General features: G+C 37.9%; 1 protein-coding gene across 11 annotated transcripts in view; it reads left to right on the forward strand.

The window, feature by feature from the left end:
* trol (terribly reduced optic lobes) overlaps positions 1–27840 on the forward strand; it is a 1731230-nt gene that overhangs the window by 1242239 nt on the left and 461151 nt on the right. For all 11 annotated transcript variants that reach the window (XM_090387691.1, XM_090387694.1, XM_090387699.1 and 8 more), the window contains 2 exons: positions 9496–9557; positions 25486–25586. In XM_090387691.1, the coding sequence (XP_090243817.1) occupies positions 9496–9557; positions 25486–25586 (163 nt within the window). The remainder of the gene's footprint in view (positions 1–9495; positions 9558–25485; positions 25587–27840) is intronic.

The raw sequence follows: 27840 nt of genomic DNA on the forward strand, positions 1-27840 counted from the left end.
TTTAAATAGTTGGAGCTCCCTCTGCGTAGCAGACACATAGTAGAGTGTTGCAGTGCTATAGCTATACCACTATATGTAGGACTGAAAAGATAATGTGTCCTGAGAAAATAAAACTTGAGTCTCCCCCCCCCAATCATATGTATTAAATACTTATTTCAATTCAGAAACTAAAGACCAATATAAGCCCAGTTATCCAATATTTATGGTTATTGCATAGTGCCAGTTGTGTGAGCATCACTGTTATAGGTGCGTACACTATACAATGAAATACTGTAATGTGAAGTTAAAATTCTTAGTCACATCAATAAAGTATACACTATATTTTATTTCCTTAGACATTAATTTTGAAATAATGCTCATTTTCATACTTCTAATCCCTGAATACTGATCACCAGTTGTGCAATCTATTTCATAAATTGTTGGAGCCAAGATCATATCCTTTCATAAATACAGTGCGATTTTCACCTTTTTATAGTCTTCTGCAAATATTCAGTTTGTTTTTATGTTGACATAACATATCTATGGTTTGCACCAGCTTTCAGATTTTCTTTTTCTGGATACCATAAAGGATGAATGGGTTATGGATGTAACGACAAATATTCATTAATTGTTAGAGTAACTGATAATTCAGTGTTAGCAGTAGCTGGGCAAAAAAAAACAAATTTCAGTAACTCTGATGGTAATTACTGATTCAATGATTATTTATTATAGTATGCTAAATACATTTTACAACTTTCCAATTTTATGTAAATTTTTGTTTTATTAAAAATTTTACTTTTATTTAATGCATTTTTATAATGTTTATTATTTGAATTCACAAACTGTTTATTCTACTAGATTTCTTCTTTTTCTTCTTTACTGTACTATTTTTCAAATGTGCTGGTTGTTATGAACTTTCCAGATGGATGCTGTGTAGTTCAGATTTTACTGTACTTAATGCTAAATGAGCCAAATCAAATCATGCCACTGTAAAAATTGCTGGTATTTGCATAAAAATGTATATGTCGATTTTATAACTAAAAAAGAATATATTAAAAAATTCTAAATCGTAAAATGTTAAATTTCAAAAATTTATATTTTTGAAATTTAACATTTTACTGAGATTTTATAAGGGCTGGGGACCCCCTGAAGTTTTTCTTGGTATTGTCCCATTTCAATGTGAACTTGTATTTCTGAACATTAGATGTTCATTTGTAGGCAGGATGACTCAGTTTTTGGGTGACCCTATCCAACAAAAAATCAAAAAGGGCATCCCATAGGAATTTTAAATCATTTTTGGGACCCATTTAGATGAGTAGGGTATGGTACAGGCAAGTTGCTACATTGGATGCTTGAGTGGGAGAAGGCAGAGTATCAATGGACATTGCTCTTCGTAGACTAATGTTATTAGTGGAGTCTCCCATTATTCAGTGTTGGACCCACTGTTGTTTTGTATATTTATCAGTGATATTGATGAAGGTATATCAGGCTTAATACCCAAGTTTGCAGATGATACTATGGTTGGCAGAGTTGTTAATGACAGTAATGGCAGTGTGCTACTTCAACAAGCTCTAGAAAAGTTGGGCAAATGGGCCGATGTGGTAACTGAAGTTAAAGATTGACAAATGCAAAGTACTACGTATAGGTAGAAGTAACCCCAGAGAAACGTACCAACTGTGTGGCATTACACTTAGTGTGGTAAAAAATGAAAAAGACCTGGGAGTAATTGTGTAGTCAAATATGAAATTTTCTGAGCAGTGCAGACAGGCTGCTAGAGCAGGTCATCGGGTGTTGTCAATGATATACAGGAATTTTACTAGTAGAGGAAAAGGAGGTGATTATCCCTTTATATAAGGCAATGGTCAGACCATGCCTTGAGTACTGCATACAGGTCTGGATACCTTATTTTGGGAAAGATGTAGAATTACTTAAGTGAGTACAGAGAAGGACTACAAGATTGAGGGGACTGAAGGGGTCCTCTTACCAAGAAAAACAGGCTCAAGTTCTGCAAATTGCAGCGGCTGTAAACTAGGCACCTGCAAGGTGATCTGATTGAGGTGTATAAGGTCTTGAATGGGTTGAGCAGGCTTAATTCTGATGGGATTCTTCCTCTTGATCAGATTATGAATCTGAGGGGACATAAATTCAAATTGAGACAGCTGAATAGATGTGCAGAAATTTGTCTTTTGCCAGCAGGTAATTGATTGTGGAACAAATGTCCATCTGTTGTTGTGGAAGTTGATAGCTTAAATAAATTCAAGGCAGAACTGGACAAACCTTTAGAGGGAATGGATATGTGAAATAGTTTGTTTTTTTTTTTTGTCATGATAAAGGGGTCAACCATTTTGCCACTTTTCAGAGCATTTATGGCAGATTGTGTCTCAGCCATTTTAAAACTTATGACCGTAGGCTTTATTAACATTGAGAACTTGTGGAATGAATTCTGATAACACCATATCCTCATCAAAAGATACAATCACCATGCCCTTCACATGTGGTTTTCACTGGTTTGTTTGTTTTTTTATCCATCATGACAATGCTGTTGTCTTTTTTTTTTTTTTTTATAGCTATTGTGTCATCTCCATAAACTGTAGTGAAACATTTTGTTTTTGTGGCTGACTTTCCAAGTTTACAGCAAAATTGTATTTTCACACATGCCTGTTTTGCCATTTTCAGTACTATATATATATTTATTATTATTATTTTTTATGAAAATCACAAGCATAAAAGTTGTTTGTTTGTTTGTTATTTGGTTTTTAGGAGCATTAGCAACTAAGGCCATATTGCTCCAGGATATGCGGTGGTCATTCCCTGACCTTTCCACATCTTCCATATTTGGTGGTGACGGGCTCGAACCCCGGTCTAATCAAGAAGCGTGTGCTACGCACTGCTGCTCCTTCCCATCTGGCTACGGAGGCGCCTCATAAAAGTTGTAAGAACCTATAGTGCTTATTACTGTGGATTGGTTGAAGACTGAGAAGACAGAAGATATTGGTTCACACAAGACCTGGATTTCTGTAGATTGCAATTTTTGGGAAATACATGGAATGATTGGAATCACTTCTACTTCTGTTCCAAAAAGCAGAAATAGAAGGGATAAATGGGGAAAGGGAAAAGTTGGTTCTGCTAGTTTATAAAGAACTGCTGGACAGTAATTAGATGCCAAGTCATTGTAGCATGTTTGGAAGAGAATAGGGAAATTAGTGATACTATTTAAAGAGAGCAGAGTCCATGTTCATGGAAGTATCTATAAAAAGGCATGCAACAGAAACTGATAATATGTGAGACAAAACGGAGGAACTTGCTAGGAGATGGAACATTAATTAACCAGATTGCTCTATTTTAAATGGAATCAAAAACAAAGAACAAAAAAAAAAAAAAAAAAGATAATGCTGAGAGTGAAAAGAACTGAGGTTTTTTTTTTTTTTTTTTTATGCAGAGAAAACAGTATTTGTGATGTGCTTATGCCAAGGGACATTAGAAGTTACAGTTATCCCTAATAGAGATTAGTAGTGGCAAATGATGCAGGAAAGCATCAGCCTTAAAAAAAATTTAAAAAAAAAAGAAGTGATCTTATGTAGACAAATTAGCATTAGTAGGGCATATGATCCAAGAAAGGAAGCTTATATAGCATAAGCAAAAAAAAAAAAAAAAAACACCCTTCCCATTACACCCAGCCATTTACTCCAAATGTTTGTCTAGTTCTGACTTGAACTTACCCCAGGGGCTCACATCTGGTGAGTATGGGCTTGGCACACCCAGGATCCTGAGCTGGATATCATCATTCTTCTCTTTCTTGGTGATTCCCTTCTACTTCTGATTCTTGTTTTCTCTCTCTCTCTCTCTCTCAAGGTAATTCAGAATTTTTTTTTTTTTTTTTTTTGGCTGGTGCAGCCTAAGCCTCAGGCTTCCTTGCATTATATGGCTAATAATAATAATAAAGTTGCTGACTTTCACTACAACAAATGGAAGTTTGTTCCGACTATCAACCATCCACTGGCTAAAGGCGAATTTCTGCACATCTATTCTACAATTGTCTTTCCTTAATTTCAATTTATGCTCCCTCAGGTGAGCAATCTGAGCAAGAGGAAGAATCCCATTAGCATTGCGCTTGCTCAATCCATTCAAGGCCTTATACACCTCATTTAGATCACCTCGCAGGTGCCTAAACTCCAGAAACTGCAATTTGCAGAACTTAAGCCTTTTTTCTCTGTACTCGTTCCAGCAGCTCTACATCATTCCTAAAATGAGGCCTCCAGATCTGTATACGGTACTCAAGGGGTGGCCTGACCATTGCCTTACACAAGGGGACAATCATCCCCTTATCAATGCCAGCAAAGTTCCTGTATATCATTGAAAAGACACTATAAGCTACTTTTGCAGTCTTTTTGCTCTGCTCAGAAAACTATATCTGACTTAACAATTACCCCCTTATCCCTGCTAGCAAAGTTCCTGTATATCATTGAAAAGACACCATGAGCTATTCTTGCAGCCTTTTTGCACTGCTCAGAAAACTTCATATCTGACTGCACAATTACCCCCAGGTCCTTTTCGTTCTCCACTACCATGAGTGTAGTACTACCCAGTTGATACATTAATCTGGGTTTAATACGTATTTGCTACCAATATGCAGTACTTTACATTTGTCAATGTTAAAACATGAGTTGCTGCCCCTCAGATGATCTACTCAACTTTTCCAGATCCTGCTGCACTAGCATACTATCATTAGTGTCATTAATAACCCTGCCAACCTTTGTATCGTCTGCAGTCCATGGGAACTTCCCCTGAGTTCAAGGAAGCTTTCATTATTATGGCTAAGGATTTGCTTATTTCCTTTGCTGCCTCCTTTAATATAACTGGATAGATCTCATCCACCCCAGGTGCATTCCTTATGTTTAACTTCAACAATTTCTCCTCCACTTTGCTCTCAGTTATTGCAAAATCATTTATCTCCCTGTTAGAGTTTGATAAACTTCTTGCGTTACCCTCCTTGATTAACTCATGTATGAATGTAGATGCATAATACTCATTCAATTTATCAGATACCTGAGCATGATTATCAATAGTCAAACCATCTATGTTAAGTGGACCAATCTGATTAATCTTTTTCCTTTTAGAGTTTACATAAGTAAAGAACTCTTTGCTGTTTTTCTTTGCATCCTTTACCAAAGATCTCTCTTAATCTGAGTTTGCCTGCTTAACCTCTTTTGTGACTTGATTACAGACTAGCTTATATCTGCCATAGGCGTCAGCATCACCTGATAATTTATGTGCATCCCATGCATTCTTCTTTTTTGCCACGAGCTGCATTAATTCATCTTATATCCATTTAGGGCTAAACTTTAGAACAGTATTTCTTAGTTGGTGTGAAAAGCTTAGTGCCCTCCAAGATTAGGTTCCTGAAGGCCTCCCATTTAGAATTCACCATTGGAAACATCATCAGTTGATCCCACCGTGTAGAATTTAAAAACTCTGAGATCACTGTAGTCACCTTTATGAAAGCAAAAACCCTTCCCCTAACCCCTGATGATAGTTACATCTTTAAGTTAATCCCACATCAATACACTGTTATCACTACCCCCTAGTGATTGCTTTATCTGCCGATTCTTAAAGCATGAAGAATCACTGCTGATAATCAGATCAAGGGTATTTCTCCCTCTGGTTGCATTTCGAACATGTTGCTGAAGAAAACAGTCATCCAATAAATCCACAAAAGTCTTGCTAGTGTGTGAATGACCAATTCACAAGTCAATTTCTGGAAATTTAAAATTCCCCATTATAGGACACTCTGATTTATTGGCCCACTCTTTCTCTGCAATTGCTCATTATACTCATCAGATTCATTAGGCCTATAACACACACCTACTCTCATTTTCCCTTTCCCAGTGCTTATGTCACACCAAACTGACTCAACATTGCATTATCTACCAATGTCAATTGGATGCACTTCCTTAGATTTTGTGTTTCTTAACTATCAGCATAACCCCCCTACCTTCCTGGCCTGTCTGTCCTTTCTGTACATATTGTACTCCTCAAATTCCAATTCTGCACTGCTTATATCCTTGTGGCGCCATGTCTCCGATATCCCCACAATATCCGCTTTTGATGTCTTGACCAGCACTTTATTTTCATTAAATTTATTTACTATTTTCCTAGCATTGGTGTACATGCAAGTATACATATACCTATTCTTACTCTTAGTTACCCTAACACAACCCATGTAGTAACTTGTTCCATGACTTCCAGCTGCCTTTGAAATCCCTAGTACTTTGTTTTGCAGGCTGCTGCTCATTCCAATAGAAGAAGTGCAAGAATCACTTTCACCTCTGCCTATGGCTACCATTAATCTATTAGAAAAAATGAGAGAAATGTGTTCACTCAAAGCAGCTTTCCATGTCAGGAATAGGTTATAGGTCATTATTCCAGTATCTTACATGCCGGTCTGTAATATGAGACTGGCATATAAGAACAAGTCAACTTGTGTGATTGCTCAAAAAGATGCCTTGGCAAGCCCCACTTCCAATCTTTCAACTACTGCTATGGTATAGGAATCATAAAATCATTTGCTGAACTTTTTTGACCAAATTATTTACATCTGTTTTTGAACCATACATAAACAGACCCAGAAACAAGTTTCACAGACATTTTTTTCCAACTTGCATAAGATGGCTATTATTGCAAACCACTATTCATTTCACCACCAAGGTAACCACAGTTTGTCAATCAGTCAACTGACTGTTGACCAGCCATGCTGTGGCTGACTGATGTGACTATATAATGCAAGCAGTTATTCATCAGTGATGTCAGTGTGCTGAGAAAAGGGCTGCAATTACTTTTTCTTTATTTATATACTTGACAATCCACCACTGTATGTAAATTTGTATATTACTGCTCCAATATTTTATGTAAATACAGTCCATTATTATATGTAAATTTGTATTACTGCTATTTTAACTTGCATCTTAATGGTCTGTCCTTCAGCCAGAGAATAGCAATGGACAAGTTTTGGGTATTGAAAATTATAGGGCTAATTACACTAGCCAACAAAAAAAAAAAAAAAAGTTATACTTCTGCAATGGATTTATCTGATTCTAGAGGAAATAAACATGCTGATTACAAAAATCACCATAAAAAGTCTATCACATCTACATCAAAAGATGTACCAACATTTAATGTTAAAATAAAGGGATATTTTGACTCTTGATATTTTTAAGGAGTCCTTATGTGCTGTGATGTAATGACCGATAATAAAATCAATTTTCTAAACCTCACTATGTACAAAATAGGTACATCTTTAGGCACCAAAATATACAGAATGAACACACATACAGGTAAATTCTTACTTTACCACTCACACCACCCGCTATACATCAAAAAAGCAGTTCTGTACAATCAGATATACAACGTTATAAAATATAGTCATACACAAACAGACCTATCTGTAGAATTGCAATACCTCACCAAAAAATTCATTGACAGAAAATACCCATTACAACTAATAAAAGAAACCATCACCAAAGTCCATAATAATACTAATAACCCAAGCAAAATTAATAACCATGTAAATAAGAACATGATACATAAACCCCTTATCGCCCTCCCATACCATCAACAATATACTAGAAGACTTCAACAGATTTTTAAGAATACAGATATCAAATTAATATTCACATCTAATAACAAATTAAGTTCCAAATTCAATTCATGCAAGACAACACACGAGTATGGGACACAAGATCATAACATTATATATTTGATTAGATGCCAATCAGATTGCCAAGCATGTTACATAGGCAGTACAACAGCAAAATTTGGGACATCAAAAATTTCTAACACGAGTGCATACTACCACTTTAACAGCTTCAAATCTAATTTAGCAAGTACAGAACTAACACAACATGTTAAATCCTATAATCATAACCCACTCATCAATTCAGCAATCACAATAGTTTAATTAAATTCCAGCTATAAAATCCTTCAAAACGAAGCCCTCGTCATTGAGTGGTTTAAGCGCCACACATCACTTAACGTATTAACAAAAAGATTCCCGCCAACTTCTCCCCTATTTGGAATTTAGCACGCATTAAGTTTCCACGTGCACTGAAATGCATTCTGGGAACTCAACCCATATATAACACACTCGCACGCTCTTCCCTCCCCACTATAGCTAACTGAAGATGATTTCGAAAGTCGCTCGTGCACGGCTATTAGCTTTTATCTTTCTTCATTTAATTTATTTTAATTAGACAACCATAGAATGGAAAGTGCACTTTCCTTTCTTAGGAAAATTTTTAAAACCCATAACTTAGTTTATAAATTTATAATCCCCATAAGTTATTAGAATCTCATAACCACTATGTATGTGGTAAAACTTTCCACCAACTAAGCAGATTACTATGAGGTGAGTGCTGAAAAATTAACCTAAGCTATACCTACGATCTAGTCATTACATCACAGCACATAAGGACTCCTTAAAATATCAAGAGCAAAGGAAACTTTGCTCTTGATATTCAGTCCTTCCAAAGCTCAGTCTTATTTCTAGACAAAATCATATGTCACTATTAGGGATTGCCCTGACTTTTAATCTCTTGGTATGAGCACATCACAAATATTGCTTTCTTTGCATCAAAAGAAACTGGGGTTGTTTTTTTACTCATTGCATGCTCTTCTAAAACAGCTAGTGATTCTGTACAAATCTCAAATATACCCTACTATAGAAAATTGTTCCCATATCCGGAGTAGTGCCTCCCCAAAACCTCTCTAAATCTCCTAGACTTGCTTCAAAAGAGGGCAGTCAGGTTAATTAATGACTCATCTGTCTGATAGGTAATTAGTCTGCTGCATGATTTTTTTATAGATATTGCCATAGGCACTGCACAATTGGCATTTGTCATTCTGCTACTCTCTTCCAAATCAGTCTGAATACGTGCCTCAACCAGCAAACTATTCACTTAAAATCCATTCCAAATCAGTCTGAATATGTGCTTCAACCAGCGAACGATTCACTGTTAAAATCGAAACTCTCAGACCTGATGTTTCTCTTCTTAATTTATCCTTTCTACTTCTGTCCTTTGAAACAAATTTCCTTCACATGTATTTTCAAAAATTGCAATTTAAAGAAATTCTACTCTAATGTGAAAAGTATCTCCTGTCTCCTCAACCTGCAGTTGAAGAGACAGAAATATCAACCTTCAACCCACATGCATTATTAATAAATACTATAGGCTCTAATATTCTCATATTTGATACTTTCATTAAAACAAAAATTGCCTCTACAGAGTGTGAAGTGTAATTTTTTTTTTTTTTTTTTACTTAATAAAGATTATCTACTCCTAATCTGCATCTGTTCCAAACATTCAAATGGATATTTGAATCCTTGGAACAAATGTAAGAAAATGCAGAACAAGTGTATTTTTATTTTATGTTTTGTTTGTATTTGCCACATTATATTGTCTCTGATGATAGTTACTTTTTACTGATACTCATTTAAAGAATATTGCACCTTTTATTTCTTAGATGTAGTACTGGATACAGAGGTAATTCTGTGCAACCCGGAGGTAGATGTGAACCAACAGGAGGTAATTATTAAATCAATTAATTTTGAGCTTTTAAACTATATTGTTAATTGCTGCCTTCTGCATTTTAGGAGTCTATAAAGGCTTTACTTGCTAAAAATTAGTGATAATATCAGAAATTGTTTATTTCTTATAAAATAAGCTATTCCTAAACCAAAGTTTTCAATGGAAGAGCTCTTTTTAAAGTTTTTTGTGAGAGTCATTGCATTAAACTGCCCCAATTTGAACTATAAATATATACCTCTTCTCAGACTTTATTTGTTAATCAATTTTATTTTATTATAAATAAACAGAATTGTACTTTTCTCAACAGAAATGCAACTGTCCTATTTATAGTTGTTAACACCTATGCAACAAGTTGCATAACCGATACAATTTATTTTTTTATATCTGCATATGCAGGAAGCATTAAGTTCTTTTTAATACAAGTGGGCAGTTGAATTTCATATTGCAATACCAAAGATGCGGTCTTTAGTATCGCACTATGAAAATCAAGTGCCTGCTTCTCAAAAGTTTTGCCTCTCTTTCTTATAAGAGGGTTTCTACTATACTTACAGCTGCTTGTCAAGAAATTCAGCTACTGGACCAAGGCATAATTGCCTAGACGATCTAGTGGCTGCACCTTTGAAGTACTGTTTTGTGGGAAGGGGATTGTATTTTACTGCAGTAAAATGATTCCCCCCACATCTCTCTCTCTCTCTCTCTCTAGCATCTTTAAATTTGGCTACTTCTGACAAAATTTGAACTCTGTTTAATTATTGTTGATAAGGAGTTAGGTGGAATTCTATATTCTCTTTCTGCTTAAACCTTTTTTGTGGCCTCTCACAATTTCAATATTGTTTCTACTTTTTCTGCTAAACTAAAACGTGACATTTCAAAACATTTGTGAGAAGAAAGATTGTACAGAAGAGTACTGAAAACTGACTGGTTTCAGATCTTATTTATGCAGTTGATCAACTTTTCGGAGGTTTTTTTTAAAAAAATCTCTCTCTCTCTCTCGTGGTCCTGATATAGCATATGGTATAGTATGTAAGCTGCATCAGATTTTCTCTATATACATGTTCTTAAAAATAATATGTAGAAAGGTTCTACATTTGGGGGCCCCGATTGCCAAGCATTTTCCAAGTGATCAAGTGATTCCATAGTGCACCTTTCCATTATATTTAATTTATTACATTTATAGTGATCTTTTTTTTTCTGTACTTACTAAGTAGCTTTTGTTAAAAGCACCTAGCAAACTATCAGAAAGGAAAGTCTCCTTTCTTTGTTTCTTATTCTCAAACTAACCACCAACCCTACTAATTTATAGCCTCTGCTTGGTCACTCAGTGGTACCGCTCTTGCCTTCCAACTCTTAGGTTTGCGAGGTCGCAAACCTGGGAGTTGGAAGTTTCACTCCCATTGCTAAAAAGAGCAAAACATGGGTAGTTTTGCCCTTTTTATCCAAAAAGTCTTGGAAAGACTAGCCATACCACCAAAAACGGTCAGGCAACTCCGATCTGGGGATTTGTTAGTTGAAACGTCCCGTACCAGATATTCAGAAAAGTTACTGAATGTATCAAACTTTGGAGATGTACCAGTAGTGGTGACCCCCCCCCCCCATAACACCTTAAACTCTTTGCAGGGAGTAATCTCAGAGTGGGATCTCTTGCGCGTTACTGAAGAGGAAATCGGCAAAGAACTCCAAAATCAAGGAGTGACGAATGTAAAGCGAATTTCTATTCGGAGAGATGGAAATATAATACCTACCAAAACTGTAATTCTGACATTTAACACACCAAGTATCCCACCTACTGTAAAAGCAGGATATTTTAACTGCCAAGTACAAGCGTATATCTCAAATCCCTTGCACTGTTTCAAATGTCAAAAATATGGACACTCACAGGACTGCATGTAGAAATACACCGACATGTGCCAAATGTGGATCCAAAGAACATCAGATTGAAGACTGTGCCCAGCTCCAACCCCAAAGTGTCCAAATTGTAAAGGAGAACATCCTGCCTACTCCAGAGCATGTGAAAGATGTAAAAAAAAGAAATACAGATATTCTTCTTCTTCTTCTTCTTCTTTGGTCCTTAGCTGGCAGCTGGGGGAGGCGGTTGGCCACGCAACCAGTATGCTGCTGTAGGTGCCGCAGGGTTTCGGACTTGCTCTGTGATGTTCTTCCATACCTTACGATCCATGGCTTCAGTCCTGGCCTGGTTAAGGTCGAGACGTCGGCTCTTCAAGTCATCTTCCACTTGCTTGGCCCACGTTTTCCTAGGCGCGGTCCGTTGGATGCTCCATTGGGTGGGTCGTTGTCTCCAAAGGAGTGTGGATGGTATTCTGTTCGTGCCCATTCTACATACGTGGCCAAACCATCTGAGCCTTCGCTTCTGGATTTGGTCGGCAATGGTTGGTTGCTGTTGGCATCTGGCGCGGATGGTATCATTAGTGATGCGGTCGCGAAGAGAGATGCCCAAGATCTGCCGCAGGCATCGCATTTGGAATACCTCAAGTTTGTTAAAATCTAACTTGAGACAAATCCATGTTTCCGATCCGTAAAGAAGAATGGGCAGGATCAAAGTCCGGAAGAGTCGGATTTTAGTCTTTGTGGAAATGTTGGTCCTCTTCCACAGACACCATTTGAGCGAGGCGAACGCAGTGGCCGCCTGTCCAATTCTGCTGTGGATTTCCATGGTGGATGCAACTTTCTTCTCCTGGACCAGCGACCCAAGATATTTAAAGTCCTGCACTTGCTCGATCTGGACGCCTTCGAGATAGATGGTGGCTTGCGACCCATCTGTTGTCAGGGCCTTTGTCTTACCAGCATTGATCTTCAGACCGTATGGCCGGGCAATGCGGGCAATGTCGTAGAGGATGTCCGTGGCTTCAGCGTCGTTACCGGCAAGGATAGCACTATCATCAGTAAACATCAGGTCAGACACATAGTGATCCTTGTCATATTGTATGCCCTGTCTGTTTCTGAATGCTTGCCTCATAATGGCATCAACCACGATGTTGAAAAGCAACGGGGAGGCTACATCCCCTTGGCGGACTCCAGTTTGGATGGTAAATTCCTCTGATAAATTGTTCTGGATGCGCACCTGGCTGGTTAAACCGTTGTATGCAGTTTGGAGGAGTGTGATGACTTTTCGAGGTACATGTTCAACCTCTAGTAGTTTCCATAAGGCAGGCCGGTGGACACAGTCAAAAGCAGACTTAAAGTCAATGAAAACAATGACAGTTCGCTGTCCACACCGGATCCTCTCCTCCATCAGCTGACGAATGGCAAAGATTTGATCACAGCATCCTCACCCGGGTCTAAATCCTGCCTGTTCTTCTCGACTGGTTTGCTCGCGATGTTTTTGCAGTCTTGACTGGATGATCTTCATAAAGACCTTTCCGATGATGGAAAGGAGGCTGATGCCACGGTAGTTCTTGCAGTCCCGGTTATCACCTTTCTTGTGGATCGGTACGATAATGGCTTTCCTCCATGTTAACGGAATTTGTTCAGTGCACCAGATGGTTTTGAGGAGTGAGTGTAGTCGGCGAAGCAGTACATCTCCCCCGGCTTTGATCGCTTCTGTGGTGACTTGGTCCACTCCTGGTGCCCTGCCATGCTTCAGGGATTGTATGGCTGCTTTCACTTCTTCTACTGTAGGCTCAACATCAACCATGGAGACCTCAGGGGGGTCGATCGAGAGTGCTGTTGCTGGCGGTCCCTGAGGTGGGTCGTGATTATACAAAGCTTTGAAGAATTCACTCCACCGTTGCAGGCGTTCGGATGGTGATCGCACGAAGGTCCCATCAGCATTCTTGATGTTGTCACTAGTCAATTTGGTCTTTCCACTCAGACATCTGAGGGTGCGGTAGAGAGTGCGGTACTCGTTTTTGGATGCCGCCACTTCAAGATCGTCTGCCACTTGGTTCCAGTATGCTTCTCTTTCTGCTGTCATTCTTTGTCGGACTTCTCGGTTTAGCTGCCGGTACCGTTCAAAGTCGACCAACTTTGCCTGTTTCCGTTTGTCCACGAGGTCGAGGCACTCGTCTGATATCCATGGTTGCGTTCGACGTCGGGCAGGTGGACATAGGGGCTTGGCACATTCCAGGATGGCATCAGAGATCTGCTTTTCTTCTTCATTTATATCCTCGGGCACGGCCAGCATCTCGAAGCGGTTGGATAGGGCGATCTGATATGCCTGTTTGTTGGCAGCATTCATTAGCTGCCTCCGGTCCAGCTTGGCTGACCGAGATGATCTTTTTGCATGCCGTAATTTGAGCTGCACCTTAGCCCGGATGAGGTAGTGATCAGATCCGCAATCAGGTCCCCTCATGGCACGAACGTCCATGAGTGATGAGCGAAATCTGGCATTGATCAAAATGTAGTCCAGGATTGCTGAGTCCTTGCCAGATGGATTTCGCCATGTAAGTTGATGTTTTTGAGGGTGCTGGAAATGGCTGTTTCCAATGATCAGGTTGTTAGATGCGGCAAAGGACAACAAACGTAAGCCGTTGTCATTGATCTTCCCATGGCCAAACTTGCCCATGTAATACAGATATTACATACCAAGAAGCGAGAAAAATGGTCCAGCCAACTATAACCAAACATGTGCACAAGTAGCGACTAAATTTAAATCAGTGGAATGTCAAAGTGAAATCTGTTCCTCCAAATGAATCTTTCTCTCTGCAAGTCAAACACTTACTCCAAGCAAAACAACAAGAGAAAACAGTAAACACACTGATCTCAATATCCTCAGATTCTCCAACTTTGCAACAGTGTAAGAGTAATGAAGGACCACGTAATCATGAACCTACCTCCAAATTTATGGAATTTGAGAAAACAGAAAAGGTGGATGAAGAAGTGTTGGAAAGCCATGCTGAAGAAGAAGATATGGATACTGGAAAACCAGTCTTTCCCAAAAGAGATAGAGTAAGGACAGAAAAACAAAAGACAGAAAATCACCCTACGAAACAGATCAAGGGGCTGAGCAAATATAAATAATGGTTAAAATTATTCAGTGGAACTGTCGAGGATTATGCACTAACTTTGATGGCGTACAGTATCTGATCACCCATTACACACAAATTGTATCTGTCTCCAGGAAATGTACCTTAAACAACAAGATATCCTGAATATCAGGAACTATTCAATGTGCAAAAGAGACCAAATAACTGAAGGTATAACACATGGAGGAGTTGCTATATTAGTAAATGACAGAATACCAACACAACAGCTGCATATAAATAGCCGATTAGAGGCGGTAGAAATTCATACAGTAGAGTCCCTATTAACCATATGTTCATTATATATTCCACCAGGAGATGATGTCTCTTATGAAGACTTAGATGCATTACTACAACAGCTACCACCTGCTGTCTGTTTGATGGGAGATATGAATGGACATAACCCTTTGTGGGGATGCTCAGACTACAACAGAAGAGGAAGCATCATTGAACAACTGCTAGATAATCACACCTCTTACTTCTCAGAGGTAACCACACTTAGTTTCACTTTCTAACTCGGACCACCACAGCAATAGACCTTATCGTATGTATTTTACACAGCATTTAATTGGGAAGTTTTCGAGGATACACTTGGTAGTGATCATTATCCAGTAATTTCCACACTGGTAGGTGAATATCCATGTCATGCCAGCATGACTCCCCACTGAAAGATAAAGCTAACTGGGAAGAATTTAGGAGGAAAGCAGTTTTCAACACCAGTATCATTGAGCACGAAACAGATGTTGCACTAGCACATCACAGAAACCACACAAAATGCAGGGAAGCTCACAATCCCAAAGACTTCATAGTGTTTCCCAAACAGTCCAAAAACATAGTGGAACAGTGATTGCACTGAAATAAGAAAACAACAAAATAGGGCATAGAACCGATTTCACAGATAGCCCACCACAGTCAATTGGATTCATTACAAAAGAATGCAAGCTATAGCATGATTCACTAGGAAGCAGAGTCGAAGAGCAACATGGATCAAATTCACATCTACAATAAACAAAACAACAAATGCACATGTAGTCTGGAATAAAATAAGAAAAATGACTGCGTAAATATAGAAATAGGCCATCACCAATATTGGTCTGTAATGGAATTAGTTGGACTGACCCTACCGTTATCACAAATACTTTTGCAAAGGTCTTGCCTAATGTATCAGTGAAAACTTCATACCATTTGGAATTTCTTATCCAAAAATAAAAAGCAGAAAAGCATAATATTAATTTTAAATAAAAAGCTAATGAGCTGTACAATCAACCATTCACAATAAATGAACTGCACGAAATTTTGTCCACAACCAGGCTAAGTGCAGTAGGCCCAGATGACATACATTACGACATGATCAGGCACCTTATTAAAACTGCTGAATTATAAAATCTATTGAAACTATATAACAGAATTTTCCACGAAAATGTATTTCCAAACACATGGTGCCATGCAATAGTACTTGCTTTCCCTGAACCTGACCAGTCATAAGTATATCATGAACAGGCACAATATTAGCATGATGCAAGAAAGCAAGCTTATATAGCATCAAAAAAAAAAAAAAAGAAAAGAAAAAAAAGCACCCTTCTCATTTCACCCATCCACTCCCTCCAAATGTCTGTCTAGTTCTGGCTTGAATTTATTTAAGCTATAAACTTCTACAACAACAGATGGAAGTTTGTTCCAGAAATCAACCACCTGCTGGCTAAAGGCAAACGTCTTTCCTCAATTTGAATTTATGCCCTCTCAGGTGATTATTCTGAGCAAGAGGAAGAATCCCATCAGCATTGAGCATGCTCAAACCATTCAAGGCTTTCTACACCTCAGTCAGGTCACCTCGCAGATGCCTAGTCTCTGGACACTGTAATTTGCAAAACTTAAGACTTTCTTTGTAAGAGCAACCCTTTGTTCCATTTAGTAATCTTGTTGCCCTTCTCTGTACTCATTCCAACAGCTCTACATCCTTCTTAAAATGAGGGCTCCAGACCTGTATACAGTACTCAAAGTGTGGCCTGACCATTGCCTTATACAAGGAGATAATCACCTCCTTATCCCTGCTAGAAAAATTCTTGTATATCATTGACAATACACTGTGAGCTACTCTTGCAAATCATCTGCACTGCTCAGAAAACTACATATCTGCCTGCACAATTGCCCCCAGGTCCCTTTCATTCTCTACCACTGTCAGTGTAGTACTACATAACTGATATGTTACTCTGGGATTACTGCTTCCCATATGTAGTACTTTACATTTGTCAATGTTAAACTTCAGTTGCCACCTCTCAGTCCACCTGCTCAACTTTTCTAGATCCTGTTGCAGCAGAATAGCGTCAGTAGCGTCCTTAACAACCCTGCCAACCTTTGTGTAATCTGCAAACTTGGACATTAAGCCTGGTATACCATCATCAATATCATTAATAAATACAGAAAACAACAGTGGACCCAACACTGAACCCTGGGGGACTCCACTAATAACATTAGTCCACGAAGAGCAGTATCTATTGATTACCACTCTGTCATCTCACACTCAACCATCCCTTTATCCATAGCAGCAATTTTCCTCCAATGCCACAGTGCTCCAAGACTGCTGCACATGGAAGACTGTGCAGCAATCTTCCATGTGCTACAGTATCAAAAGTTTTTCTAAGATCCAAATTTATGATATCAGAATTATTCTTTGCATCCAGTTCCTTTGTGACCATGTCATAGTATCCAAACAAATTGGTCAGACAAGACTTCCCCTTAACAAACCCAAGCTGTGTCCCGACATGGGTTTGTTATGGCCCAGGAGGCCCTTGTTACAAAAATTCTCAATCACAACAACAACCACCTAAACCTGAAAAAGACTTAACAAACTTGTGCAGCTATCAACCAATAGTTCTCACCAGTTGTTTAGGAAAGATACTAGAAAAAGTGATAAATAAAAGATTTATACGGTATTTAGAAGAAAATAACATCTACCCAAACACACAATGTGGTTTTAGACATTACAGGTCTACTCTAGACCCCCTAGTGAAGATATAAACCAACATCAGAAATGCATTTATCAGATCACAACATACGGTTACAGTGTTTTTTGACATTAAAAAAGCTTATGATACCATTTGGGGATATGGGATTCTAAGAGATATGCACAGTGCCGGACTCGGAGGCAATCTCCTGTGTTTATCCAGAACTTCCTTATGAACAGAACCTTCCAAGTCAATATACAAACTTCTTTCTCGAAAATCTACCAACAAGAAGAAGGCATCCCACAGGGCTCAGTCTCATCTCAAGTGCCACTTTGTTTGCCATAAAGATTAATTCAATCACAAATCATCTCCCTCCTTCAGTCTCACGTGCACTTTGTCAGTCACATCACAGAACATGAGAACTGTTGAAAGGCAGTTGCAATGCTCAATAAACAGTATAAGTAAGTGGGCACTGAATAATGGATTCAGATTATCAACACAAAAAATGTGTAAATTTCTGCCGCAAAAGAAATCTCCATCCTGACCCTGAATTAAAACTAGAAAGCCAGGTTATACCAATGCAACCAAAAGCAAATTTCTTGGACTAACTTTAGATAAGAAACTCACATTTGTGGAGCGCATCAGGCAGCTGCGTAAAAGCTGTACAAACATCTTTGCATACTTAAAATCATTTCATCAACAGAATGAGGAGCAGACAGATATTCCTTATTAAACCTATACAAAGCACTAATTAGATCAGAGTTGGACTATGGAGCCCCAGTGTATGGCACAGAAAACAGCTCTCAAATGGCTAGACCCATTTCATCACAGTGCACTATGTATAGCCAATGGAGCCTGTCTTTCCTCTCCCGTTTATAGCCTCTATGCCGAAGCCAACAAACCACCCCTAACTCTTAGGCGGCGACAACTAGTATTGGATTATGCATTTAAAATAAAACCTATGCCTGGACAGACACCCTACTTGGGCAATGCTCTTTGATCCTCGTTGCAGAAATATTTATCAGAATCATCAACAAGCAAATCGACCCCTGGGGATCAGAATTTTTAGCAGTACATAACCTTAATGTAGACAGTATAGTGCACTTACCAGTTCAAATCCCTCCACCATCGGATTTGGCACCTCCGTAACCAGGTGGGCAGGAGCAGCCGTGCATAGCACATGCTTCTTGATTAGACCAGGGTTCAAGCCCATGACCACCAAATACAGAGGATGCAGGAAAGGTCAGGGAATGACCACCGCATATCCCCGGAGCAATATGGCCTTAGTTGCTAATGCTCCTAAAAACCAAATAACAACAACCACCAGCATTGAATTTGCATATCCCAATATGTGACTTCTCCTTTAAGAAATGGAATAAAAATGCAATACCTACAATAATCTTTCAATAGTTACATGCAGCGCATACTTCAATTTTCCGACTATATTCCAATATACACAGATGGGTCAAAAACAGACACTTTAGTGGGAGTAGCAGCTGTTTTCCCAGATATTACATTAACACACCAACTACAGAAAGTGCAGTGTATACACGGCAGAATTGTACACACAAAAAATAGCCTTAACCCATATACAAGTTATGTGTTACAAAATAAGTGTAATATACACAGATTCCTTGAGTTCGTTACAAGCTATGCAAAACAGGGGTACACCCAATTTTCTGGCACATACGACAAATACTAACTAACTGTGCCATAAATGAACAGGAGATACATTTCTGTTGGAACCCAGGTCATACAGGGATTGCTGGAAAAGCAGCAGACAGATCAGCAAAAGAAGCCATACTGCAGACTGGAGAAGAGAGCTCAGTCCCTTTTATTTCGATTACAAGCCTGTGATATGGCGTACTTGCCAGATGCAATGGCAAGAAACTTGGAATCTGCGAACTGAAAACAAACTGTACCAAATAAAGCAGAAAATAGAAAACTGAGTTTCTAGTACACAAAAGTTGAGAAAAGAAGAAACAGCACTGGCTAGACTAAGAATCAAGCATACCCATCTTATGCATTCTTTCGTGTTGCAAGCAGAAGAACCACCACGATGCCAGACTTGTGATAGTATCCAGACAGTAAAACGTATATTAGACTGTCCTAAATATGCAAAAGAACGCAAACAAGCCTTCAAAGATATTTATAGGACATATCACAGCATTACCCTAGCAGATCTCTTGAATGATAGAGATGACTTTACAGATGTTTTCACCTTCCTTAAAGATATTAATTTATACCACCTCTAAGGATGTAAACACAAGCAACAGACTAACCCAATGAAGTATGAATCAGGCTAACAGGAACAACTCCAATTTGTCCCCAAGTGATAGTGACAAGCTATTTTTCTCAGTGATTTATAGAGTACTCTTGCCAAAGAAAAAGTAATTTGTTTTCTAGTATATTTTTCTTTTTTATTTACTTCCACTGGTTCTGTACTTAAAGTATTAAGTAAGAACACAGAAAAGATAACAACCTTTCTTTATTTAATATATATATTAATTATTAACTCTTACAACCGCTTGAACACCGGTGGCACCGCTCCTGCCTCCACATGGCAGGGCTGGTAACCTAGAAGAAGAAACTCACTCTCCAAGGGCAAAAAGGAGCTAAGATGGATAGCAACAGAAGAAACAATTACAGATCTCTTGATCCGGTTTCATTGACCAGGGATGATATAACTACATCTAATGGAAAGAGGCAGAAAAAAGAAAACTGAAAATCCTGCTCCTCTTTTTCTAATTCTGCACTCCTTGACAGACAGAAATGTTTTGAAAATGTGGCTGGCCCTCCAAAAATGGTCCGAAGACTCCAATCTGGAGACCTTCCAGTTGAGATGAGTGAACATAAACACTTAGAAAGACTGCTTAGAATATCTACATTTGGTGGAATTCCCACGAACATTACCCCACATGCCACCTTAACCTCCTCTAAAGGGGTAATAGCAGAGTGGGATCTCCTTAACGTTTCAGAGGAAGAGATCGTACAAAAACTAAATGCCACCTAAGTGGCGTAACAGTGCTTACCATCGAGAAGGTGTGCATGAGTGGATTTTAGAGAGGCAGTCCAACCGGACTTCTCCTAAATCTTCTGTAATAGAAAGATATTAGATCCATCAGTGTTTTACACTGAGTGTCTGATAACACACAGAATACCTGTTCCCCTCTAAGCCTTCACTTGTATTAGCCATCCCTAAACCAGGAAAAATCTCTCTGCCCTGGTAAATTATCATCCAATTTCCTTAACTAATTTTTTTAGGGAAAACATTGGAGAAATTGGTCTTCAAGCACCTCACCTGGTTTTTGAAGTCACGTAACATCTTGCATAAAAATCAGTACAGCTTTCAGCAAAATAGATCTGCATTGAATATGATGGCTAAAGCAGAATTGAACATCAGAAAGGACCACCTAGTTATGGTAAGTTTGGATTTAGAGAAGGCCTTTGATACAACATGGCATTTTGGTATTTTACTGGATCTTCATACCTTCATACTTTGGTCTAAGAAGCAGGCTTCCCTTGTTTATTCAAAACTTTCTCCAATGCTGAACATTTCAGGTTAGTCATCTAAATATTATTTCTAGAATCCATATACAGGAGGAGGGGGTCCCTCAGGGATCTATTTTGTCCTACACTATTTTTAATAATAAACATTCTCATCCACAATATTCCAAGCACAGTAGAATTATATCATTATGCAGATGACCTTATGATCTCATGCCAAGGGAAAAATATGAATTCCATTGAGAGGCAGCTTCAGATCTCACTTAACAAAATAGAGCTGTGGATTTCTTGCAAAGGCTACCGCTTATCAGCACAAAATTCCAACTGTATTCATTTCTGTGAAAAACATAAGATCCACCCTGAGCCTGAATTACAACTTAAAAATTTCACTGTACACCTCTTTACAGTAGTATCAGATTTCTTGGCCTAATCCTGGACAATAAATTTAATTTCATTCAACACATCACATATCTGAGAACTAGTTGCTTGAAAAAATTTTTTATCCTCAGGGTACTATCTTCATCAACATGGTGTGCTGACCGTTACACTCTGCTTCAACTATACTGGTATTAATCAGATCTCGCTTGGATTACGGATCACAAATCTATGATTCTGCTAGGAAAAGTGTACTAATTCGGCTAGACACTATCCAAGGATTGCCTCAGGGGCACTTTGTTTTGTCGTGCTGTCATATGCTGGAGGGTTTGGTCTTTTCCTCTTCATGCTGACCAGGCATCTTGAAGAGAACCACTCTACCCATTCATTGCCACCTAAGTGGCGTAACAGTGCTTACCATCGAGAAGGTGTGCATGAGTGGATTTTAGGGAGGCAGTCCAACCAGACTTCTCCTAAATCTCCTGTACACAGTCTGTATATAGAGGCACATGAATCTCCACTCCATCCTTAGAGAAAAATGTTGCTGCTCAACTATGCAGCAAAAATACAGAGCCTTCCCTTTCATCCTATTTGGCCATACTTATTTGAGCCTAAGTAGACCACCTTTTATGATTACAAACATAACGAAAATAAGCCAATTGGAATAAGTCTACTACAGTTAATAGAATGCTGGAATTTACATATGGATCATATCTTTCAGGACACAAGCACTTATGACCCTCTGTGGTCTAGTTATACACCGGTCTGTGATCTCTTTCCAACAATGAGGGAAAAAACAAGCAGCAGATCTCACTATCAGGAAACTCCATGCTGCACATGTAGCTAAACGTTCTCAGTTTTCATATATATATATATATATATATATATAAGATAAATGAACAAATTTATTTAGTGCAGAATATAATATATGATAAAAGGTAGAAGCAAAGAAAGCAAAGAAGCAAATTTGTTCATTTATCTTATAGACATTATGGCTGTAGGGTACTTTTTGCGATTGCAGTGTCCCTGAGCCATAACTTATTCTATTATAACTCTGTCTTATCTCTTTCTGCTTTCCTACATCTTTTCTATTACTTTATTATTATTATTATATATATATATATATATATATATATATATATATATACACACACACACACCCTGGCTCAAAAACAAGTACAACATTAGGTGCAGCAGCAGTTTCTACAATCTTTTCTAGTCCTGTGTCTCTTTCAAAGGAGTGCAGTGTCTATACTGTTGAACTGTTCGCAATAAAGATAGCTCTAGATCACGTGACTGATCTGTCCTGTAAGCAAACAATGATCTATTCTGACTCTGAGTGCAATAACAGCATTAAAAAATTCATCCAAGCCAATCCAACCAGTCTTGAAGCAGATTGGATCACAGATAAATGTGTTATCTGCTGCTAACCAATCAGTCACTTTCTGTTGGATACCAGGTTATGTAGGCATTAAAGGAAATGTCCATGCAGATCAAGCCGCTGAACATCCAATTACTACAAGCTCTCCTAACTACCGAGTGCCATGTACAGACTACAAATCAGTCATAAAAAAACGTATGTGAAGAGCAATGGTTGCATATCTGGCAGGCTCAGGGTGACAATAAGCAGCTTCAATTTAAACACGAACCTAAGTTGTGGCCATCAAGCATGTGATCAAATAGGCAAGAGGAGGTGGTCCTAGCTAGGACCCATATTGGGCACACACACACACACGCACACACACATCTAACCCATGTTTATCTACTCATGGGGAAAGATCCGCCTATTTGTACATTTTGTCAGTCAACACTTACGGTGAAGCATATTCTAATAAATTGTAACCATTATAGTAATTATCGAAACACAATTTTCACATCTGCAAACAGTGATCTATTCTGACCTTTAACATTACCTCATTTGATTGGAGACAATGCAAATCTAGCCGAGCTCCGTTTTCTTGAAACAAATAGGATTATTTAACAGATTTTAACTGGTAATTGCACTATGGAATAGAATCATGCACAATAAGGCCTTAGTAGCCCTTGTGCCATTAAACAACTTATCAACCAACCAACCATACTTTATGCTCCACTTACTACTGGTTTTATTGCATGCACCAGACAAATTTAATTGCTTGAATATGGCAAAAAGCTATTATTGGTAACTCACGCAAAACAGTTTCATTATTCATAAGTCCTCAGAGAGTCATTAATCAAAACTCCTGCCTGTCTGATGAAGACCATGTCTTGAAACAGGATGTTATAGTGGTGTTTAATTAAATTCTGTTTATTAACTCTTGGCCAGGAGTTCCAACAATACATTGAGGCAACAGCTACAAACAGGCCAGTGGTTGCAGGTTTGTCCAGAGACCTTCTGGACAAAGTGACTGACCAGCATGATGTGTCAAGATGTACCGTTTATATTGTACAGAAATATACCGACAATGCTGAGCTTGCCCTGGGACAGCTAATGAGATAGCTATATGGCCTTACAGTAGAATATACAGAAATATAAATTTAGAAAATTATATCACTAACGTTATTGACAAAAGTAGTAAAAAAAAAATAGATACAAACAACTAGCATGACTGGGCTAGCATTAAATTCTCAAGAAGTACACAGCTAATGCAGAAAAATGCAGTTCAGGAACACATAGCTAATGCAGAAAAATGCAGTTCAGGAACACATGAAAATCAGAGTTACCTGAAATGTGGAAGATGTGTAATCACACAGACATCTAAACTGTAAAGTCAGGGTGAAAGGAGAGGAAAGATGTAACATTGTGGTTATTTTTAGTTTTGTTGAGATTTCTTAGTATAAGTTTAGCTGTTTGTGACAGGAGAGTTTTTTTTTGTTTTGAGCTATTAAGACAGGGTCTAGATTCAGTATGTTAATAAAGAACTATATAATATCGGTGTAAATACACCATAGTTAACCCATAGATATGAGCTACGATTGTAGCATAGAAGGCATCGTTTTAATTGTATCTCATAATGTGGTTGCCTTCACAACAAGATAGCTGCTATTGAATTACTTCAAATAAATAACGCTTCTCTAGTAGAGAAGACTACTGTTATTTTTTTTCAGCGGCACCACCACCCAGACGATCGTTTCGAAGCTGTGCGGCTTCATCATCAGTGGGCGGGCAGGTACCCAGGTAATACAACAAGCCATCTCAGTTGCGAAGTTATATCCACATTATGAGAGATGCCAAAAGGGTGTGGTGGTAATGTATTTGGAAAATTAAATGCACTAGGCATAATCCTTATGGGTTTTGATAATTAACTATATAATATTGGTGTAAATACACCATAGTTAACCCATAGATATGAACTACGATTGTTAATAAAGAAGAATGTTGAATGGAAAGTGCTTTTCGATTAAACTGAGTCATGTCAGTAGAGGGACCAGTGGTGGTTTGGATTTTGCAGCTTTCCTTGGAATTCTCCAATCTATGACTTCCCACACCTCTGGGCAATCAATGTCAGAGTTGTACAGGTTTTGCAAAGAAAGAAAGGCTGTTGTACCAGGTTGAAAGTGAAAAATCCGAGTAGCTTAGGCAATCAATCATTGAAAGTTTGGGAAAAGACAAGTTTGTAGCTGGACTTAGTACATTTAAGAAACCAGTTTATATTGTTTTTAAATTGCTGTTAAAATTGTTTGTATTTTAAACAATTAACAGAATAACTGTTCTGTAATATTATAGATTAAAAGTCATGCATTTTGAGATTGCACATAGCCAAGAAGGTTTTTTATTTTGTGTGTGAAGAGCACAGTTGTGACATTTACTTGTGGCAGATGAAATCCAGCTGGCAGCTAAATACAAAAAATGCTATTAGTGCTAAATATGCTAAAAGAAATTTTATTAGTTATGAATGCTAAATACAAGAAATGCTATTAGCGAAATTAGTCTTTTTTTCATTACACTAATAGCATTATCAACATTAACATATTTTCATATTTCAAACCAGTTTAAACACAAATGTCTAGCAGACTTATTGGTTTAAAATACTATATTAAGAAAGTAAAAAATAACTCAGATTGTTATGGTCAAATTATAATGGTGTAAGTATGTACAGTTTCTTTGTTTTTTTATATTTAAAACTTTTCTATGACTAGGACCAACAATTCGAGTAAGAGTTGAAGAGCCAAGAACACAACGGGTGCCTGTAGGTGCTATGGTCACGTTCCGCTGCTACGGCACTAGCCAAGTTAGTGATGTGAGTTTGCATATTGTGAGCTCCTATGATTGCATTAAAGATTAATTTTAATCTAATTGCATGGTTTTTAACCATAATTGTTACAAGGGTTATAAAGTTCTATGATACACAGATAATATCCTGTTAACAGATTAACTGCATTTTGAAGTTCTTACCTAAATAGCAAGAGAGTTCACAGATCCACAAGGTACAAAAATTGTTCTATGATATTGACTCTTTGTGGTCTAGTGTCATGCTGTGCACATCCTAAAATTCCATTTCCAGTCCAATGTTGCATCCAGTGACTGCATCAGTGTTTCTGATTATGGAATTTTTCCAGCTGTACTTACGTCATGCCACCATTATCTGTAATTATTGTACTACCATCTATTTACATTTCATATAAATAACCTGAAAAGCTAAATTCATGTTTATTTATGTTTAGATTCAATTATTAAGCATATGCAGCATTTTTTTTTTTTTTTTTTTTTTTTTTTTTGTCCTCTTTCAGTTGGATGTTGTTGGCAATGACAATATCAACATTTCCAATTATAACATCAGTTTTCCTTAGTACCGCCATTTAGAGTGGCAGACAAAAAAACGGCATCACCTTAAAAAAAAAAGTAACATTTATAGTGAAACATAAGATATTGTTTGATTACAGTCATTTTGTTTGTCGCAAAACAAAGTTATTGCATCATATATTAGTTCTATTGCATCAGACAGTAATTGCAAGGTATTGCATCAGCTGTTTCTATAAATACAGCACTGGAAGGGTATATACACTCATTAGTATCCTGTTTTGCAAAAGTGTAAGTATGCTTCCATATGTTCAGTTGACACCAAGAAAAAAAAGTGTAGTTGTTGCTCTGTCCCAGGAAGGGCTTTCTATGCATGCTATCGCTGATAAAATAGGCTGCCACCAGTCAACAGTATCCCAGGTGCTGAAATTAAAGTGTGAAACCAGTGATGTGAAGAGAAGACCTGGGTCAGGCCATAAGAGAGTGACTATGCCTTCCCAAGATCGATATTTGAAATGGCTATGCCTTCATAATCGCATGCTAGTGCTCCTGATCTAAAACTGGATTTTGAGATTGTGTCTTATGTTGAAACAGTTGCATGAACTATTCAAATACTGCTTTTGGAATGAGGTCTGCATGCCTATCTGCCCTAGAAGAAGACTTTGTTGACACAACAAATGTGGAAGAAGCGACCTGCTTAGGCTAAAACACATGTTTCATGGACAAAACAGCATTGGGACACCGTCATATTTTCTGAAGAATTAAAATTCAACTTGCATGGCTTGGATGGGAAGCAATATGTGAGAAGACGAAAATCGGAGACATACCATCCTGACTGCATAACACACACTATAAAGCTCCTCGCTAGTCAGATGGTCTGGAGATGTATGACAAGCAAAGGGGTGGGGTGATTTAAGTTTATTAATGGAACAGTGAATGCAGAAACCTACAGCTATCTTGGAGGTGTAACTGAAACCCATTATTAGGGATGACCAAATAGACGTCCAAAACTACATTTTTTAATAGGACCCAGAACCTTGCCACACAGCAAAATTGGTAAGTTTTAAGCTATTTAGATTTAATGATGAGTGTGTCTTCTTGTCTCACAAGGCTTAAAACATACTTACACCAATGTTTTCCCTCATTTTTCTCCCTTAAGGTGCATCATACCTCAAATGCTGGAATTAGTGTTAAACTGGCCCAGCAACAGTGCAAATTTGAACCCTATTGAAAATTTCTGCTATATAATGTCATTTAAAATTGCTCACAAGATGCCAATAAGTAAAATTCAGCTGCGGGAGAGCATTGTAAGAGTGTGGTACCACAAAATTGGGCAACCGTCTATCCAGAAGTTGATTAACTCTATGCCAGATCATTGCAAGGCTGTAATTGCAGCTCGAGCAAAATAAGTCCACAAATTTTATGGACTTATTTTGCTGATTTATAGTAAATACTATTGCGTTAACTTGTCATTTCAGTTTGGACGCGTAAATGCAATAAAATGTGTTTCGTTGTCATGATTGCCATTTGCATGATTTCTCATATTTCCATTAATTATGCATTTTACCCTTTTGGAAGATATTTATGGCAATTATGTATATCAAGTGGAGTCTTTTTATTGGATTTCATTCACAGAGATATATATCCAATCTAACAAATGCATTTCAAACATTTCTGCAATGCATAATGCAGCACAAATCACATTATTTGAAAAATTTACAAGTGATGCAGTTTTTTCTGCCACCGTTTTTATA

Source organism: Mastigoproctus giganteus, chromosome 13 (genome assembly GCF_048544385.1).
Source record: "Mastigoproctus giganteus isolate SK-2022 chromosome 13, ASM4854438v1, whole genome shotgun sequence".
Taxonomy (NCBI): Eukaryota; Metazoa; Arthropoda; class Arachnida; order Uropygi; family Thelyphonidae; genus Mastigoproctus; species Mastigoproctus giganteus.